The sequence below is a fragment of the Camarhynchus parvulus genome, chromosome 4 (genome assembly GCF_901933205.1).
Source record: "Camarhynchus parvulus chromosome 4, STF_HiC, whole genome shotgun sequence".
Classification (NCBI taxonomy): Eukaryota; Metazoa; Chordata; class Aves; order Passeriformes; family Thraupidae; genus Camarhynchus; species Camarhynchus parvulus.
Window position 1 is genome coordinate 51,512,505 of NC_044574.1, and position 21,293 is coordinate 51,533,797.

Sequence of the window (21,293 nt, forward strand, 5' to 3'; positions counted from 1 at the left end):
GGGCTGGTGGAAGCTGCGGTCTCACGGTGCTTCCGATCGCTGTCCAGAGTAGAGCTGCCAAAACAGGAACGCTGCTCCATGTGCAGATAGCAGAAGCATTCAGCAGCTGACCCTTCTCTCAGTCAGTCATTTTCCCTTCTGCTGGCACCCCCATCAGTGGCACCCCCACCGTGTCACCATCAGTGGCAACAGATCAGGCAGCCTCCTTGACCAATGCCACTCGATTGTGCTGCCACATCTTCCACTGCTCATTTCCTGCAGCACAATCTGAAAGAAAGCCTGTTTCCATGCCTGAGCTGGTTTGGACAAAGATAAATCTGAAGGCTGCCTAGTGACTACTATATAAACATATAAAAAAAAAATCTGATGATCTAAGCTACAAGGCTTCAGTTATTTGGTATAATTAAGTGGAGAAGATGCCAAGAAAATAATTACCGGAAAGTTTTCTTTTGACAAACTTAGGATAGAAACTTCTCAACAGCTTCAAGGAACTCCATAGATGAGCTAAGCCCTTCCAAGTCCAGCAGATTGCCCTTTTTGTCATGAAAGTGGAATAAATCAGTCTCTTCCTCTTCCAGTTCTTCCTGAAACAGATTGGTCTCTGAGGTAGGAATGATGATGATGCGAGGGACTGCATTGCTAGTGAGAGAGTCCACAACTCCATTCACTTGACTTCCTTGAGTTGCCATATGGGAAGTACTTGAGTCTCCACTGGTGACACTGCTGCTATTCAATCTGACAGGCAGAGAAGTTGCTCTCAAGGAGCTGGTCATAAGTGCTGCAGAGGAACTGGGTAGGACAGGCTGCCCAAGCACCTTCTCCAAAGAACTGGAGGAGAGCGAAACCTGGAGTGAAGACATAAGATTTAGCATTGTCAGACACCATGGGGCTGTGGAAAACAGCATTTGGAATATTCATTGCCACTAGTCAATATTTGAGCCACAAGCCCAATTTTCTAAATACTTGAATCATTAACTTGAAGGAAAATCATGATCAGCTAACATGTACTGCTTGGAAAGCAAAACATTAAATGGAACAAAATAAGATGTACTCAAATATCAGCAGAGGCTGAAAAGAAGAAAAAAGAAGAAGAAAACAATAGCTCATGCTTGTATCTGACTTATTTAATCATTAATGAACTGGTATTACTTCATTTTTAATACATCTTGTGCTATCAGGGTACTACATTATTGCACTTCTCTCTCTTCTCATGGAAGAGATCTCAGATAAGACTCAAGTACATTTCATTCTTTATTCTCCTAAAGTTCTGTCAACCTTGTGACAATCTCTGTCTCTCCCCAAAAGCTTCTGATACTACCGCAGGGAAGTTGGTGGCCTTGCATTCACACATTGGAAAGTGCTTCCTCCAAGAAATAAGCAATAAAGACTTTCTTTGCAAAAAATTTCTTATCTGTCTATTTAGAGAGAATTCTGATTTCTAACTTGGCTCTGATTGCAAGGCCTCTGTGTTCTTTCCATAACTCTTGTGCACAGTATGCAATTCAGAGTCAATTAAGTAAGCTTTGAAAGTGTCAGTTAATATTCAAATACATAGGCAAGGGAAGGCATAAGTAATCAGTTTTGGCTTCTTTAAAAAAAATGACAATCAAGGTGATAAAACCACTGCGTCAGATGGAGATATAAACTAGAAGTCCCTACTTTCGAGGGAAAACCAGTATTTACAGTAAAGTACAGGTTTTACTTCATTTCCATGTGAATTCCCATAGTTCTGTGTCATTCTACTCCACAAGCAGGAATCATTCACAAATCCCCATTGATAATGATTTCTCCAGCTGCTGTATCTACCAAGTGTAGGAAAGCACACTGTGCTAAAAAAAGTAGTTTAAATCAGTGTGACAGAGAAGAAAAGCCCATTCTTCCATATGAAAGATAATAATAGAATGAAAAAATCCAACTCCAAAACTACTCCTTCCTGTTTCAAGTGCTGTTTACACTGCAACAGAAGGACAGGTTCCTTTTGGATGTGGCTTGGTGGGCACAACACCCACTTAGAAGTTTTTTTAATAGCTTTCACATCAGGTAATCCCCTTGAAACAAAATCTGATTGCAGAGGGGACATTTGACCTCTCTTCTTTGAAATCAAGTATCCAAACTCCCATTTTAATACTTCCAGAAAAGCCTCTTCATTGCCATGTTAAATTTCCAGGTGTTAGCCTTCATCAAGTTTGTTACTATCATAACTGAAGTAAGTGATGGGGCTGGATCATATCTTTGTAGCAGCACAGAAAACAGTCACATGCATTTTTATGCTTTGGAATGCACCAAACCTGGGACACCGACTGGCTTGTCCACAACTGAGTGTTTTTGGAAGTAATCTAATTGGAATTCAGTCAAAGACAATCCAGTAATGCTATTAAAACCTTAAAATAAATATTAAAAAATGCATTGGTGCTTCTTTAGTGTTTGTTGGAGTTTTCCTTTTTTTTTAAAGGATAAATGGGTGGTCTTATTGTGAAACACTCTAACTGAGCTTGACAAATAAATATTTGCTCTGATAGTATGAATAGCAATGCATTGCATTGAGCTACAATGAACACACAAAGGATCTACACAACACATAGGAGTCTCTGCTGAAAACAGTAAGAAAAGCAAATGAGGCTTTGAACATTCAATGCAAACATTCAGTATAAATAAACTCATAGCTCAGTGAATGCCACTGAAAGTCTAAAGGGTTATTTATCAAAGTAATTCAAGAGATGTCTTTCAAAGGCAAAGTATAGCACATGAGCCTTCTTGTAGGCTACACAATTGCTGAATTCCAGATTCAGATTTATTTCTTTTATTGCTGAACTGTTCATGCAGACCACCTGAGATTTACTTCCCTTCTCCTTCCTTGTGAGACAGAAAGCCAGTGATTCTCCAGAACCTGGAGACAGTATCTTTTGCCACTTGGCTACAACCTTGGACACACTTGGCTGCTGAAGAAGGCAGCAAAACTAAGTAAGAGATTTGAGCCCATGTTGTCTGACACCACATTTGAAGCTGCTGTTTTTCCTCCAATACTGTTCACAACAGTTACAGGAAAAGAACAAGGTTTCTCAGGACTTGATCTTAATGACACACATGAAAGAAGACAGGACAGAGGCATGCAGGAATTGGATCATGAGGTGGCTGGAAATTTTCAGAGCAGTTCCTGCTTTAAACCATGCTGTCTCTAGACAATTACCATCAGATCTGGAAGGGAGCACAGGGGACAGAAGCAGATGCTGTAGCTGCCCAAGGTGTGGGTGTTTGTCGACATGCACTAAAGTAACCCCATGAAAGGGTGCCTCCATCAAAAAAGGGCGTGCTACTCAATCCAGGCACATACAGGGGCTTGTAAGCCACATCAGTCTTTCCCTAAAAAGGCAGCACTGGTGTATGCCTGACACTGTGACACCCATACAAAAACTCATTTGGAAACTGGTGTTACAATCTGGCAGAAGCTGACTCATGGGTGACCTATTGCCCCCATCAGGGAATGGAGTGCTCCTCAACAACAGGGCACCAAACTTCAGTGGTTTGGCCAACGAGGGTGATGCATCCACAGAGGATGCACTGAGTACTCACCATCTCCTCTCTCAGTGAGGGAAGGGTGGCAGCTGCCAGACTCTCCCACTCTTAGGGAGAAATGGGAGTTTCTTTCTCATCTTCCCCCTCAACAAAAATAAAACATTTTAATGTACACTGAAAAGAAGGAAAATGGTGGCTTCTATCATGTCAAACTGTTTTGCAGACTTGTCTTTACTCTAAAAGGAGACTGCCACAGTATGGACACAAGGACCATGATGGAAGGAACAATAAATAGGCAAAGAACTCATCTTCTTCCATCTGATGCTACTGACTATACCTTAATGCAGCTTCAGAGCTTTAAGCACAGCTGGCTTTCCAAAAACAGGCAAATATCAGTTAAAAAGTGAAAAAAGTTAATTAGGCATTACTGGCACTCTCACTTGTCACACACAGACACACACACAAAAAAAAAGAAAAAAAAGAAAGAAAGGAAGAAAAGAAATAACAGCAAGGAGAAAGAGGATGTTGGAATCAGTATAAATAAGGCCCACAGATGAAATAGATGGGCAAAAGCTGAATTATCATTCCAGAGATGATGTCCTGCAGCAAGATTAGCACCAAAATGGAGAGTACTCAGCTGAGAGTTTTTTCCATACCTTTTGGGTAGTGGATGCATCACAGCAGCAGGTCTTTGGGAGCAGGTCTCTCTTTTCTTGTCTCACACTTGTGGAGAAAGAATGACTTCGGCGAGGCTTCAGTTTCTCTTGAGCTGGCTCCACAGGGTCGAGCTCTACGTTGCTCCAGGTCTAATCACAAATTGATAAAGGATTTCAGACAGTTGCATCCTTTCTGAAATTCTTGTAACTTCTCAAACTCTAGCAAAACCCATGCACATTCACAGAAAAGTAAAGCCATTCTAACATAGGTCTCACACTCAAAACTCTCCTGGGGAGAGGCTTTATTTTCAGTCTTGTTACTTACCCTGGACTATTCTGCTTGCTGACCAAAAATAAAACCAACGTGGAAATAATGAAAATTTATTTAAACACCAGAATGTTTTTCACCCTTTTTTATCTCATTGCTTATGCGACATTATACCTGCAGAGCATCTGAATTCTAAAGATGGAAGCCAATACAATCAATCTGTTTAATATGTCTTGTGGCATTCTGTGTGGCCACCAGCTGATACAAAACCCTGGACATGGACAGATCCAAAACCATGTCTGCATATATCCCAGCAGAATATCCAGATCACCAAGGGCTTCTCAATCTACATGAGCTTGCTGATTCTACAAACCCTCATTAGTACATGGGAGACTGTGGGTGGGCTTTGCTCTAGTTTTCTAAGAGCATGTCAGTAATGAAGCACAAATGGGACATTGCAAAAGTGCTCCTCCCTTTACAGGCCTGGGGTGAGGCCGTCTGTCATCCCTTACTTTGTGGTTACTTTTTGATTATCAATGATGAGATCATTCCACTCCAACACCAGCTTTTAGACACGGATAGACAGAGGCCAGACAGGCAGACAGGGCTCCACACAAATGGGAAGATAGTGCATAATTCCTCTGCATCACCTTGCTCATACATCTTTGTGTGGGCACCTTTTTATTTCCCCTCACCTGATGAATAAAACTCCTTGGATGAAATGTTCCTTGACATGAATCACAAATACGTTTGTTCCCTTCACTAACATGTACACAACACACAGAAGAAAATGTTGGTGGCAACAGCTGCATCTTTTACAGTGCCAGTATTCCTGGTGTCATTATTTGACCATCAATGTTTTATAGGAGCATTCCAAAATTTCAGTCAGTCCTGCTGTCACGCCAAAGTCATCAAGCTTAGCTTTTATTTCAGCAGCTGCTGTTTCAGCTAAAACCTCTACAGCTGCACTGAGCTGTCAGTTGCCCCAAAGGACAATTGCCTTTGGCTGCATCAACTCAGCACAGCACAGTGCTGTGCACTGCTAACAGCAGGGGTTTTAAAAGAGACTCCCCTAAGCCAAAGTTGTGCCAAAAGCTGAAGCCTCTTACCCTCATTATCCTGTCTTTTTGAGCAGCACCCACATCAAAATACATGCAATCACCTGCTAACATGAACAAACCAAAGCCGAGTAGTGACCAACAGTGAGGAACAGAAAGCTTCTTGGATCAGGATGATGTAGCTGAAATTACTTCATTTGGCATCAAACAAAGGAGTAATGGGAGAAAAATTAGGTTTTTATACATAAAGGTATTTATAAAGGTATAAAAGCTATACCTAGGATTTATAATTTTGTGAGAGGTTACTGGTGGCAGCTCTGAGAGGTTTCTGATGCCCAAACTGAGGGGGAGCAGCACAGGTCCCCAGGAGGGCCAGCCCCAGCCCAGACTTTGCTATGGCTGCCATCCCCCTGAGGAGCCACTTTCCCAGCATCTCTGCAGGCAGAAAGCTTCTTGTGACTGAGAGAGGCTGTGAAGAGTGTCAAGGGATTCTTTTGTTTCTATCTCACTCGGTCACCATCCTTACTGCTGCCTGGGGTATGTTCCTACAAAACATCCCGCCATGCTCTAGGGGCAGGAGCCTTTCACTCCTCATGGTTAAAATTCAGGTAAAGAAGTAAAAAATTTCCCATCCTACAGAAAATGGACTTATTCTAAAATAATAAGAGACCTTTTGGATAAGTTATAAAACTTTGGATGGAAGATTGCTTTCTTGTCCTCCAGGCCATCAAGCTACCTAACATAGCCAGTGGTTGGTGACACAGGCAGTGCCTGACAATGGCTCTTTTTAGTTCACATTAAAGACTTAATCTGAACATCCTTGGTCCCAGCAGGCATCAGAACCACACAGATATGCTGGCCTGAATGCTTTTTATGATCATAAATCATCATCCATGAACTTCCAGCTTTGCAGAAATGACCTTACACGACCAAAAAAATTAGCTACACTCTCCCCCTTCCCTTTTCTGTTCTCTAATTTTGAATATGTATTTATAGTGTTGCTTATTTAGAGGCTGAGAAATGTTATACTTACTTTCTTTCATGGAAAGAAGAAAAGACTTACAGTTTCTCCAGCAGAAACAGAGGAAACACAAGTGCTCTTGGTCCTGCCAGCAAGAGAGTGGTGGCTGCAGAGAGAGGTCCTGAAGGATGACTCATTTATGGGTCCCCTCAGGAGGTCATTCTTTGATATTCGTATAAGGAACCTCAAGCAGGGAACAGCTTTGTGGATGGTTTTCCTGAGGGAAAACGTGAGAAGAAAAAAAAAGCCAAACCTGTCACACTGAAGACACGGCTTTGAAATTCATGTGGTGCAAATGCTGTCTCTTTCCATCACATCAACACAGCTTCTGTTTTCATTAAGGGGGTCTTAAAGATTACATGCAAACAGCAGGTAGCTGGTGCAAACAACTCAACAGGCTGAAAAGAAAATAACAGGTCCTTCTGGGCCTTGTGTCAAAACACACACAGAAGAGCTGCATAGGTAAGTGATAAGAATTGAAAATATCTTGAAGAGCATGATTGCATATGGTTTATTTAAAATGTCAACCCAGAAAATTTCAGGCTAGTTGGTACAAAGGTCTTCACTGTGCAAAGGCACAGAATGAGTGGAAACAAGGGAAGAGGAAGAGGGCCAGAAGAATCAGATGTTGTTAATTATTTGTATCATGACAGCTACTGTAAACTCCTAGTGAAAATTAACACTGTACAAGCATGGAGGAGAAGGATGGTCTAGACCCCAAATCTGCCTTATTGATTAAATAATAATCTCAGTCATGACTGAGTGAGTCTATTTCTCCTGACCCCAATTGTGCCCCTGCATGGACCAGAAGTGTCCAAGAGCCTCCCCTGGGCAATGCCAGCTGGCCTTTCTCCTCACAGGGCAATGCTAGTCAGAACGCTTCATTTGGTGTAACACCTCCCCAGCACTTCCCAATCCATTATTTCAGCCCAACAGATGAAGCTAATGGGGACCAAAAAAAAAAAAAAAATGAACAGGTCAAGAAGTGAGGCAGCAACAAGGCATATGGCAAGGAACTGATGCAGAGGACCATGGATCACTGGGGGATGTCAGTACATTGACTTTACACTGAGATGCAAGTCAAGCAGGTGTATATTGTAAAACCTTTTGCTTCTATAGTTACTAGGTTTGTTGAATAACCAGGACATTTTAAATCATCATTTCTATTCTCACAAAAGATCACTCATGTTAAAATTTAAGAGACATGATTCTGGCATCATGAAATGAGGTCACTTGCTTGTAATAAAAGAAAAGAAACCCACCACCACCAAACCTCAATATTTGGCATCATCACCGCACTCTAAACAGTTCTGCAATTCTTTCCTCTGTAGTTTCAAAGGCAAGTGAACAGCAGATCTGTGTCTGCTCTGGAGATGAGGACTGAAAAAAGCTGCCTGCACCATCATTCCTGATCCTGCCCAGATGCCTGTTGGTGACCAGGCAGGGCTCACTGAACAGCGTGGGGCAGAAGGGTGCTCACATGGTGCTAGGTAAAAAAATATGGTTAATGCTGTGCACAAAATAAAAGGCCCTGAGAAAGGGTTTAGAGGACACGAGAAAATGTCAAGCCCCCATGAACTTTCTTTCAGGCTGAAGACCTCAGTCTGGTACTGAAAAGCAGCTGCCAGCTTTCTTCCCCAGCTAAGCTGAACTACTTCCCTCTGACAAATTCAAGTTTGTGAAAAACACACCATCCATCTATTAAATGAGGTTCAGCACAGAGGTCTCCTAATGATAGAGATGCAGGAAATAAATGTCTGATGGTGAACTTTCAAGGAAAACATATGAACATTTTTGAGGTCTTGAGGGACCAGAATTTCTATTTTACTAATATTTGGGAGGAGTATTGAGGGACATTTTGCTGGTTGGGATGAAAGTACAGATTTTGAAGGGAGTTTTAATATTGTAAGTGTGAAATAAAAGGCATAAATGGAGGTACTTATTTAATGATATTCCTATAATCTGAAATAAAAGAGTCACCTAAAGTGACTTTTATATAGTAAGTAATATAGTAATTGCAAGTAACTTCAAAAAAATACTGCAACTCAAAGTTATTTGTGATTATTCATTATTTATGATGTAGGAGTTTTGAACCAATATTTTTTGTGTAATTCTGCTTTGCCTGGGAGCCAGCTGGAAACACAGCATTGCAGAATTTGCTGTTTGCTATGAAAGAATTATTCCAAAACCCAAAACTCCCAAAATGTAAGGGAGTTTCTGCAATAACTCTAACATAGCAATGTGTTAGAGTTATTGTAGAACACAGATACAACATGCAAGTCATTAAAGATGTGAAAGCTTTCTTCCCCACAAAAGAGCATTCCACAAATTAAAACTTTGAGTACATTCCTCACTTACATTTGCTTGCTCCTGTGAGTCCTGTTAAGGAGAAGTGTTATTCTCCTTTCTGCAGGTAGGGAATGAGTGGGCAGGGGGGTGGGTAGATGAGGAGGAATATAGCAAACTCTCAAACCAGTTCTTAGAAGCCAAGTGCTAGCACAAAGGTCACTGTAACATTTTCAGTTACATTCACTAGAATGTACTTTTTTTTTCCTCCATTGTTTAAGGTAAGGAAACCCCACAAAAAGGCTTGGTTTTGCTGGGATTTTAAGATGTGCAGTATTAGGAATTCTCTGTGCAAAAAAGCATCTTGTTTTGCTAGTGGATTGAGCTGGATTTGAACACTCTTGATTCTGATTTCTGGATGCCTCTTTCTAGAAAGATTTGGAAAATAATTTAGATGTAATTTGGTTCAGTAGTTCCAATATAAAATGACAAATTATCCCTGCTCAAACCCTTAACCCTTTGGCCTGAACAGACTGGCCCATTTATCTGTGCTTGAATAAATTAGTTTCAAGGCATAATGTGAATAATTAGAAGATTTGGAAATTATCCAGAAATAATAACCTTAACATATATATATTCATTATACACTGTTGAAGCAAAATTGGTCCTGCCAACATATTTTTACCAACTGACTTATTAGTGTACTGTAGGGGTTTTTCAGTTTTGAAACTGCATTTTTGATTCATCACAAGGGACTGAACATTACTTCTTTTCCTGACTGGATTGCTCCCAAGTGCACGAAATGTCTTCACAAATCCATAAAAATTTATCTTGTTGATGTGCCTAGAAATACAGATTAGAAAGCAGGGAAAAAAATAAAAGAAGATAAAAACAAGATACTTATAAAGAAAATGTCTGAAAGCTTGTTGTGGACTCCAGTCTTTTCCTTAACAGTCTTAAGAAGCCACTGCTGATAGGGAAAAGCCTGACTGAAGAAGTTCACTGTCACAGAGCCATAGGATGGTGTGGGTTGGAAGGGATCCTGAAGGAACCTTAAAGATCATCCAGTTCCAAGCCTGATACTGTGGGAGGGACACCTTTCACTAGACCACATTGCTCAAAGCCCTATCCAGCCTGGCCTTGAACACCTCCAGGGAAGCATCCACAGCTTCTCTGGGCAACCTTGCCCACCTTTTGTTCCTTGCAAAAATAATAAACTGAACACAATAACTTTGGTTCAGAAACAAATAATGGGTACTAAACACATCAGACAGCCATCAAAACTTCTCATTGAACTTCTGCAACCTATCAGAAACTAGGCATTCTCCTACTCTAAACTAAAATGCTCTACAGACTTCAAAAAATTCAGATGGTTTTTGGAGGATGCAAAAACTGTTAGTTATGATAGCAGACATTTTCAAGCAAAATATGTCTCCAAAATGGAGAAACAGGGATTTGACAGATGAACCACTTGGTGGAAAAGGAGTTGTCTGGGTGGTCACACCCAAAGAGTTGTGGTCAGTGGCTCAGTGCCCAGATGGAGCTCAGTGAGAGTGGTGACCTCAGGAGTGGGTGTTGGGACCAGCCCTGTTTAACATCGCTGTTGGTCACAGGGACAGTGGGATCAGGAGCACCCTCAGCAGGTTTGGTGATGACTCCAAGCTGTGGGATGTGGCTGCCACACTGAGAGGAAGGATGGCATCCAGAGGGACCTGGACAGGCTGGAGAGGGGAGCCCACAGGAACCTCAGGAAGTTCAACAAGGGCAAGTACAAGGTGCTGTGTGTGGGTCAGGGCAATCCCAAGCACAAACACAGGCTGGGCAGAGAATGGACTGGGAGCAGACCTGCCCAGAAGGACTTGGGGCTGCTGGTGGGTGAGAGGCTGGACATGACCCAGCCATGGGCACTCACAGCCCAGAAAGCCAAACGTGTCCTGGATCATGTCCTGCATCCAGAGGAGTGTGGGCAGCAGGGGAGGGAGAGGATTCTGCCCCTCTGCTCTGCTCTGGTAAGACCCCACCTGCAGGGCTGCATCAGCTCTGGGGTCCCAGTACAAGAAGGACATGGACCTGAAGCAGCAAGTCCAGAGGAGGCTGTGAACATAACCAAAGGGCTGGAGCACCTCTCCTCTGCAGATAGGCTGAGGGAGTTGGGCTGTTCAGCCAGGAGAAAAGAAAGCTTTGGACAGGCCTTACAGCACTGTCCAGTACCTGAATGAGGGCTACAGGAAAGCTGAAGAAGTATTTCTCACAAGGGCATATAGGGATAGGACAAGGGGGAATGGCTTTAAACTGAAAGAGGGAAGGTTTAGCTTGGATATTAGGAAGAAATTTACTGTGGTGCTGGTGAGGCACAGGAACAGGCTGCCCAAAGAAGCTGTGCATGTCTCATCCCTAGAAGTGTTCAAGGCCAGGTTGGATGGGGTTTTGCACAACCTGGTTTTCTGGAAGGTGTCCCTGCCCATGGTAGGTGGTGAGAACTTGATGATACTTAACATGCCTTTCAACCCAAACAATTCTATGATTCTACAGAATCATAGGGTGAAAGGTTTTCACCCTTTTTGGGTGTGTTTTGACCAGCCTTCTGAGAAACCTTCACTTTTCTTACAACCACACTATCATGCATCAGACATCCTAAACAATGAACTCAATTTCCAGCTCCCAAGTCTGAGTTGTCAGGCAATGGAATTTACCAGCTTTTCCACTTCTTGGGTGAAACAAGCCTCATACCAATGACTAACCCTGCCATCTAGTGGTATTTATACATTTATCACATTTCCTACCATGGCATCCCTGTGTTTTCTCAGAACTTTTGACAAAACATCACTTTGTGGTAGCTATGCTTTGAAAGATTTGCAAAAAATTCTACAGGTATGCTGGATGGCAGGTCTGTAACAAGTATATCCCCTTGGTATAATAAAGTAATTTTTGCTGCCAGTGTCCCAAAATTTTTTGCAAAAAAATTCTTCAGAAAACCAAACCTTGAACATATGCATATAGAGCTGCTTAAATTGGTAAGGATGTGATTTTTGGAGCCTCACTGGTGGGGACCTTTTCTCTAGAGAATGCTCTGTAGTGGCTGTCTCTGGTATGATGAAAGGTGACCTGAGCATCATCTTCTCCTGCTGTCAGTCATGGTGTTGTGCAGCTCCACAGGGCAGAGCAGGACTCTTGAGGGTGAGGAAAGGTGAAAGGAAGGACTGTTCTCTTTTGGCCACTCCCCAGGCCATATCTGGAGTTGCCATGTACCAGCTGGGTCTGACCATTGGGAGCCCACCATGGCCTGGTCAGTGTGGGAACATGGAACATGCACTGCACAGGGTGAGGCTGAAGGAATGAGGGTAGTTTGTTCTGTGTAAAAAATTCACATTTGCATGTACAGTTGTACACATACTACATACCTATGTATTTACTGTACCTGTATCTTGGGTGAATTATTGCATAAATGATGGGGTTGTAGATTGCAGAAGCTTTGGCAATAACTGCTGGCACAGATTTGGAATATGGTGTTAGGCTGTTGCCTCGACTAAAACAAAGCAAAAACATTACACACAGCTATGCCATGGATTACATGGATACTATATTACTAAAACATTCTACTCTTTAAAATTGGTTTTGTGCTAATATCTTTTTATAAGAAATACACCTGTAAAGTTGATTCTTTCCAGTGACTTCTTTGCTCAGAGGAAAGGTTTGAATTTGACAGCATGTACTGGGTTTTATTCACTTAAAGAAGACCAAAGACATATAACAAGTAATTTTAGGATGACTAGGATCATAAAGGATCACTTTCCCTGTTTCTACAATAGACAAATAAAAAACAACCTTAAAAACAAAACACTAAAACTCCAACAAAAGAACCCCCTTTGTGGCCATCTGGGAAAAGTGAATGATGATAGAAATCAACGATGATGATAGAAATCAAACCAAAACCATCTTTCAGCAGCAGCATGTGTGCTGCACAATAATGCGTGTCAGCGCCTCAATTCTGAGTACAGCAGAAGGAAGAGAGGACTGGAAGTGGTTTGAAACCCATATTTCCCTTCAGACTTTAAGCTCCCACAGTCAGTCAGGTGTGACCAATGTCAGTGCAGCATAAGCACAATCATGGGATCACAGAATGGTTTGAGTTGGAAGACACCTTAAAGATCATCCAGCCCAACCTCTCTGCCATGGGCAAGGACATGTTTCACTAGATGAGCTTGCTCAAGGCCCCATCCAACCGGGCCTTGAAGAGTAGAACATGCATTGACAACATACCAGTGCTGTGAAAAATGGGTGGAGGAGACAGCAGTGTATGGAAGAAAGGAGGGTATTAGGAGATAAAGGAGGTAACTCCTCCAGTTTATACAAAGAAAGCATCATGTGGGAGATAAAACATTGTGTACCAAATATTAAGACTAAAAAGTCATAATAGTTTCTAAATGCATAGATAAATAATCCCTTTTCTGCTTCATTCACAAGGATATAGTGAGGAATGAATATCACCTCTAAGGTAGTAATTATTTAAGACCCATTCAAAAAGGAGATTTGCCTCATGTGGATGATAGTACGAATCTTATTTGCTTAACCCCTGCTGTTTGGATTGCTCTTCCACTTACCCTGCCCAGGCAATTAAGGTGACACAAGCATATGGAGACCAGGACAAGACAAACACAATGATGACCACAAAAGCAATTTTTGCCAGCTTCCACTCATTCTTTATGGACTGAGAGAGGTAGGATTTCCGGCTGCAGGACCCCAGCTTTTCAACATCTCTGTAAGGGGGGGAAAATACAGATATTTCAGCAGGACAATGAAAAAAGCAATACCTCTAATATGTTCTCAGCAATATGCAAAATTAAGTAAATTTTGTATTTCACCACTCTAACTGTTCTTTTCTCCTCTGATATTTAAAAACCCTAGAAGGTAATTAATGTGGTTGCAAGTGTTGTGTTTGCCTGTAAGGCTGAGTCAGAACCCCTGGCACTACAGGACAGGACTGCTGTGTCTTTATCCCAAGCACAAGGAGGGTTTCAGGCTGCAAAGATACAGAAATTGGTATCTCTTGCCCTGTGTTGCTTTTAGAGGTGGAGCAAGAAAAGGCACAGCTGGATGGCAAAATCAATTCTTATGTCTTTTCCTTTTCAAGGTAGGAACAGCTTGCAGAAATTCCAATTCATGAGGTAACCGCATGCTGGAATACCCTGACAGTTTTGAGAAACCTGTCCCAAACACTTGCAAGGACATTTTTACTTACCAGCAGATTTATTTATTAAAGAGTATTTTCAGTGGGAGGTACAACAGGAAGTCCTAATACTTTTGTTATGAAAAATCAAACTCTCTTCTCACAGCAAACACCCTACATTTTATTTTAAATGTTTTATATAGGTAGGCATTTTATATTCTTTAGCATAGAAATAACAAATTTTACATATTAATGTTATTAAATGGAGATATATTTCAGGCTGAAGACATTAATTACCAGCCAGAAGGGTAACAAAGTCCCTGCTGGTACACTGTAAATATAGAACAGAATCAAAGAAACACAGAATGGCCTGGGTTGGAAGGGAGCCTAAAGATCCTCTAGTCCCAATGCCTGCTATGACCAAGGACACCATCAGCTAGACCAGGGTGCTCAAAGCTCCATCCAGCCCGACCTTGCAAAAGGCATAACAAAAACTTATGTCCACTGTGCTCCATGGGTGTACAAGGCACCATTATTTTAAGGATGCATTCCTTTGCTTGGTATCAAGTACACATACGCAAAGCACAATAAAAACCAAGACAAAGGCCAAAAAATAGACTTCAGAAAGAACTTCATTTTAGACATATATAAATGTACTTATAAAAGTGGAATTTAGGGTTATGAAGCCAAATTATTTCAACAAGTGCCTGCACACAGGAGCAGAGAAAAGCCATCAGAACTGATGACACAGTTGAGCAGCAGAAAGGACTCACAGCACCAGCTGGTGTTGGATCAGACCAAAGATAAGCCATTAGTAGAAAAATAACTGATAGAATGATGTTAGTTTACAGATCTAACACCCTGCTGATTTTTCATTTCAAACACAGGCCAAAATTTTTTGGGGAAAAACATATGAGCAAGCATAGCCAAATATTGTGTATGTAGTTATGATGCTTGAGTGAAGCATGATGGGTTTTGGGATGCTTGCCTTAAATAAAACTGTCAAAAAATGTGAGGACTGTTTTGTTTACAGAACAGCTGAAAGGCAGATGATTCCCCCATTGCTACACATTTTTTATTATCCCTTGAGGCTGAAAACTGCTGGAATACACAAGGACATGTTTTCTTGTAGCGCAAATCTGAAATGCAAATAACTCAATCCAAGTATCTGGCGTACTATTAATTACTACAGCGGAATAAGATTAGAACCACCAGAGACTTCTTCTACCCTGAAATTCATACATCCATTCCAGTTTTAAATTGACAAAAAATAGTTCTCCTGTTACAGCTGTCAATTTCAATTCAGACTAATTTTTGATTCAGATTTTTCTGCAGCTAAAGAAACTGAGAAAATCTTCTGTTACACAAAAAGGGATATATACTTCTTTCAGCTAGATTGCTTACCTGCCAGTACGCCTTATGGCCAGGAACATCGATAAATAGCAGTGGAATATTATTACCAGGGGGATAAAAAACACACAGCAGCATAAAATCATGGTGTAGCTTCTATTTGCAGGGGAGTAGGTTACATAGTCCCATGTGCAGGATATCATCAAGCCCTCGGGCACATAAGAACCTATGGAATACATTGAACACATTATTCACACATGCACCCAAGGTTAGAGCAGGTGCTGATCCAGCCACTAAGTGATTAAAATAAACCCTGTTCTGTATCTGTGGTCTTCAAGTGCCAGCCAAACTACACACCATATATGAGGTCTGAGAAGTGAGTGCCCACATAGAGAGGAGGTCCTGACTACAGAACTCTCAGGTACATACCTAATACTCCATCTGTAGGTTGTTCTGCTTTAACACACCCTGGATGTAGGGGGGCAGAGAGTTTGTGCAGTGCAGTAGGTGCAGATGTGTGCTACAACAACAAACCATCGGGTGGTGGCAGGGCATCTTCATGGGGACTGATAAGAAAACTCTTTTTTTTTACACCCCAAGCAAGACTAAAAAGAGCACACAGGGAATGCTAGGAGAGAGAGAGCAGACAACATACTCCAGCCGAGGAGCGGAGCCACGCTCCATCCCAGCGAATAGAGCCACACCAGGGCGATGATCTGCATGGTGCGTCTCTTGGAAGTCCACTGGATGGACTGCAGGGGCTTTGTGATCACCAGGTAGCGGTCAACAGAGATGGCCAGCAGAGTCATCATCGAGGTTATCCCAAAGAGAGCCCCGCAGAAAGCATACAGGTTACAGCCTGAAGAAGGAAATGGCAATGTCAGGGGCTTTCCTGAAAAGAGCCATGCTTTTTCTCAGAGCTCATCGATATAAATCTCCCTGGTTTTTTCCCTTGCTCTGGTCTTTTCTCTCAATAGAAGCATTTTCTTAGCTTCACATTTTCATAGTTATTGTTTATTAGAAAAGCATAAATATACATAAAATACAAATATATGTATTTAAACAAGTCCTACTTCACTGCAGGCTGCAACTGGGAATGTTCTGTCAATGGAAAACTGCCTCAAAGAAAATCCAATCTAATTAAAGTTATATTTTCCTGGACTGTTGCCCAATATATTGATCTTAACACACTGCAGCAGACATCTGTCTGTTAATGATGGATGGGTGGTTCAAGAAATTACTTTGATTTATGTGCCTTAAAAATGCAGAAATAGTTTAAATTTGGTGACTAAGAGACCAACTGTAAAACATAGCTCCAACTCCTATATTTAATGGCAGCACTTTTTAAAAGAACTGAAATTTTTTACATGAAACAGACCTCTTAACCCTCTCTGCATTCAGGCACTACACTACCAGATGGAAAAAGTTATGCTGAATTTAATGGAGCAACCTGTGGAAAGATCAGCCATTTTTTGAAATCTTGCATTGCCCCATGTGGTTATAAACAAGAGCCCACCAGGAGTGACAGGCAGTAAAAACACCAGACCCAAGCTTAAAGCAGAATTCTAAAGTCTATACAAGTAACTTGCAACCAAGGACCAAATCCCACTCAACCCAGATCAAATGCTTCATTTGTGACAGCATGGTACTTTGCACTGATTTTATCTAAAGGGATGAGCAAGACTAAAAATATCTTCAAACTAAGACAGAGTCCTTTCTGTGCTGTTGAACAGTAGACGGTCTCTGGGCTTGCTCCACCATTGTACAGCCACCAGTGGGTGCAAGTTTTCACCCATAATATGATGAGGAGCATCAACTACCATTGAGCCTTCTGAGGTTCTTGCAATACCCTCATTTCAGTCTTAATTTCAGTATAGATCATCTTTTCTTTCTTGCAGTTGGAAAGAAAAAGGCTTGAACTTGCTGAGTCCTCAAAAGACTACTGTTATTTAAATCTCTTAATCAAATATGAGATTCCTAGAAGCATGCTAATGTGTATCAACATACATTTCTAAATAAAAGTATTAACTATCAGAAAAAATACTTACAACTTACTAAAACTTTTCTACCTATTTTCAGTCATAACACCTCCCTTACAAGATAAAGGGTGACGTGATTACATGTGGATCTTGACTCCTTCCTTTCCAAAATATGTAAGATAAAAGAATCACAGCTGTGACATCACACTGATTGACAATGTCTGGGGCTGTGACTCAAGAGATTTGTGCTGCTCCTGCCATGGCCCAAGCCAAGGCTGCTGTGAAACAGGGTGCAGGTAGCATAAAGCTGGTGAGGTGTGAATTAGTGGTGAAAAGTACCTATGTCTCCAAGTATCCATTCTCTGTGCAAGCTGTTGACAAAGCACATGGGTGCCTGAGAAGCCGACATCAGGAAGTCGCTCACAGCTAAATTCATTATAAAGTAGTTTTGGGGAGTCCTCAGCTTCTTGTTGCTTAAAAACATGAGAAATACATAGTTTTAAAAAGACAAAGTGGAAAGTTATAAAATTAACTTCGCTTACTAGCAAAAACAAATACTGTCCAAGTTGAAATCAATGGTTACTTGCAGTGAATCAATTGCTAATCATCAGTCAATTACTGCAGCTACAGCTGTAGTCATTTCATAATGATTGAAAAGACCAGGAGCCATAAAATAGATTGTTTCCTCTTCAAGCTAAGGAGAGTTTCAGCTGTCTTGATAAATATGGATTTGTTCAGAAGAGCAGTTCCCTAGGAGTGCTGTGATATTGATTGTGCCTTGTACTGCACATGAGGAACATCTGAAGAAAGTTACAGAGCCAAAGGATCTGCTTCTGGTGATGACCTGATGAAAACTGATGATCTGAGGTGGTGTGTTGACACAGTTGGCCTGAAGTGGTTGACACATCACTAGCTAAATGACCTTTGCCAAGTGCTACAGCATGAGCACAGCACACACAGAGATTTGAGAAAGGGCTTTTGCTTATATACATCTCATAAGAGAGAATGAAACCTGTCAGTTGCAGATGAACAGGCAGCATTAAACACCACAACACAAGCAGTGTGAAAGCAGAGGTCTGCAAGCAAAGCTTATCCATGGAAAACAACTGAGACCTTTCTGATGTTCTTTGCAATATCAGTATTTGCAGCTAACATGAATTTCTATCCTTATGCTGATAAATACTGAAAAAGAAAGTGAGAAAGCCATCTCAGTGCTGCTGCAATTCTAATAAATTCTTGAGTCTCATAACTGTCTGCAAAAACAAGGTAAGAGAGAGTGCAGAGTTCATACATTCCCAGGTGCTAATCTGTCCATGCAGATATTCCTACTTTGACAATTTAATGTTTTTATTACACCAGATAAACCACACACATTTCAAGAAAAATACAGAGCTCATGCTGCATTTTAAAAGTCACGAAGGTATCTACAGTTGTGGGGAATTCATTTTCTCTAAATCATATTAGAAGCCTGTTATTCAAAATAACTAATTTATTTGTCTTAAACATTTAAGAATAGGAAACTAATGCTTGGTTCATAACCCCACTGGTGTCTCTAGCATTGTAAGGCTCTGCTGCATCATCGTACATAATGACAGCAAGTAGTGAATGCAGAGGATTTTGAAATCCATCATCACATTGTAGGACAGAGGGCAGATGTTTCTTTTCTCCATGTGATTTTTGTATACTCTAGCTGCAGTAGCTTTGGCCTCCTATTACTCCACCAAGAGAGCACACAAACTGACAGAAATCCTATGATCTGCCTGAAGCAGGAAATACACTGTTGGCATGAGCTCATTTCATGCAGCAGATTGCCTTCTTGGTCCTTTCAGGACCACTGGGCTCCTGGGAAGAGTGTCACTGTTTGTCAAGTATTTGTGCAAATGTTACAGGGTAAGTGAATAAGTCTACAGCTGCAAGACTGTGGTTTCTATCATTAGAAGTATTAAACCATTCTTTAAACTTTCAATTGGAAATTGTTTATAAAACAATTTTTTTCTCATTTTATTTGATTCTTTAAACTATCAGGAATTTACACTGAGGTTGTCAATGATACACATGGATGTGTTTTCATCCATGTAGGGTTGCATTCTCCTCTCTTTTCCCCCACATTTGTTGCCGTTAGATTTAATCCAAGTGGAAAGCAATGCAGAAATCTGCACATGGGCACAGGTGAAACTCAAGGCCACTCAGATCAACCCCAAAAGGAATTTTTGTACCTGTAAAATGCGTAGAGGACTAGGAGGTTTCCAATGATGCCAATGGAGCCAATGATAAGCACACACGTTCCTACGGTGTAAAGAACATGGCCAGGGATCTCTGCCTTGGTCACAGTGTGTGGCTGGGTACTCATGGTCAAACCCTGAATGGAAAACAGAGGAAAAGGAAAGGTTAGCCCATTTGGGACCCTTAGTCCATGGAACACATGCTCAGGCTGTTGGCATTCACTTCCACAGCTTGTGCAAATGAAATACACACTTCTGAGTTCTTTTCACATCCCCTGTAATCAAGTTTCCCTCAGGTAACTTTCACAATGTTGACAGTATACATTTATCTTAAGAAAAGAGCAACAGAGAAAGTAGACTGGAAAAGACAACTAAGGAAGTGATGACGATGATGTGAAAAAGGCAAAGAAGCATGAGCATAAAACTCGTTCTGGGAAACTGCTGCACTCTGGGGCACAGAGCTGGCTGACAACACAGACTGACAGCAAGAAATAACTTCTCACTTTGGTTTTTTCAGGAACAATGATATCAAATCCAACACTTACAAACATTAAATCCCCTGAGTCTCCCCATGTTCACTATATACTAACTCAGTGCTACAAAACCTGGGGATTCTCCATGCAAAAGAGGGGAGATGAGAGGTATAATAGCAGCACTAGCACTGCCTGTGTAAGAAAACATACATTAAATAGTCTTGACACCTCTTTCACTGCCCTGTATCTTCAGCACATGAATAGGCTCCCTCTGTATTTTTTTTTATCAAAGTCAGATTTATCACTGGCTACATACAGCAGCAAGGCAGCCTACAGCTAATTCACTCAGCTCACATTAGCATTAGCAATGAGAAGAGTCCAAATTGCCTCATGGAGATTCTTATTTACCAAGTTACAAGCAGCTAAGCCTCACACTTGCCATCAGACCTGGAGAGCTGAGTCAAAGGTGTGACACCTTGCCACAGCTGGGCACCTGCTTCACTTCACCCCCTTTCTCCACGGCATAGCCCAGCAATGTGTGGAGTGTGTGATAAGGCTGATTTTGGCCAGTGAGAGAGGAGCTGGGTGACAGAACAGGTTAATACGATAACTATGTGATGATAACCACTTGTAGTATTTAAGCAGCCATTTTTAAAATGATGAGTACACCCTTTCTTTCCCATTGCTACCTCCTAATCTCCCATACTGCTGCTTCTCCTTTCTGCCTTATATTCCCCACTCATCTGTCAAGTGCACACAGTATAGCCCCCCCCGTCCTAGCTGAGGGCATTATCCCCCCAACTCTGTCACCCTCCTGGGGCATGCCCTGGGGAGGCTGCATTTGGCAATAGGAAGGGCATGGTGAAGTGCATTGCACACCCTGAGCACCTACATGGCAGCAGGTCTGGGGCAGAAATGCTGGCAACAAAGCTCCCTGGACTGAAACGATGTAGTAAAAAGTACAAAAGCTATAGCTTCAAAGCAGGAAGGTGCTTTCAAGCCTTCTCAGCCATCTGACAGACTCAGCCCTTGACAGGATGGCTACTGCTTATATGGCACTTCACCATACAGAGATCACATCACTGTAAAAGTAGGAAGAAATGGAAGAGAGCATCTGCTGGTGCTGATTGCACCAGGGGTCATGACTGTTATTTCCAGTGCTTAGGCAGCAATAAAAATGCCACCATGTGTAGGATTTACCCTTGAGAAAGGTGTGAGAGGTCGTGTAAGAGCAGGCAGGGCACAGTGAGGTGGCCCAGCAAAGAAAGCAGTCATGGCTTTCTGGTGGCATCAGGCAGAG

General features: G+C 41.6%; 1 protein-coding gene across 1 annotated transcript in view; it reads right to left on the bottom strand.

Annotated features, from left to right (window-relative positions):
- Window positions 1-458: 458 nt before the first annotated feature.
- The window catches only part of LOC115903353 (melanopsin-like), a 37,719-nt gene continuing 16,884 nt past the window's right edge, over window positions 459-21,293 (bottom strand). Inside the window, exons 2-10 of the mRNA XM_030947788.1 lie at window positions 19,515-19,657; window positions 17,638-17,771; window positions 15,975-16,178; window positions 15,374-15,545; window positions 13,404-13,559; window positions 12,221-12,328; window positions 6,559-6,733; window positions 4,170-4,319; window positions 459-845 (exon numbers count right to left, since the gene is read on the bottom strand). Coding sequence (XP_030803648.1) covers window positions 459-845; window positions 4,170-4,319; window positions 6,559-6,733; window positions 12,221-12,328; window positions 13,404-13,559; window positions 15,374-15,545; window positions 15,975-16,178; window positions 17,638-17,771; window positions 19,515-19,648 — 1,620 coding nt within the window. The 5' untranslated portion in view covers window positions 19,649-19,657. The remainder of the gene's footprint in view (window positions 846-4,169; window positions 4,320-6,558; window positions 6,734-12,220; window positions 12,329-13,403; window positions 13,560-15,373; window positions 15,546-15,974; window positions 16,179-17,637; window positions 17,772-19,514; window positions 19,658-21,293) is intronic.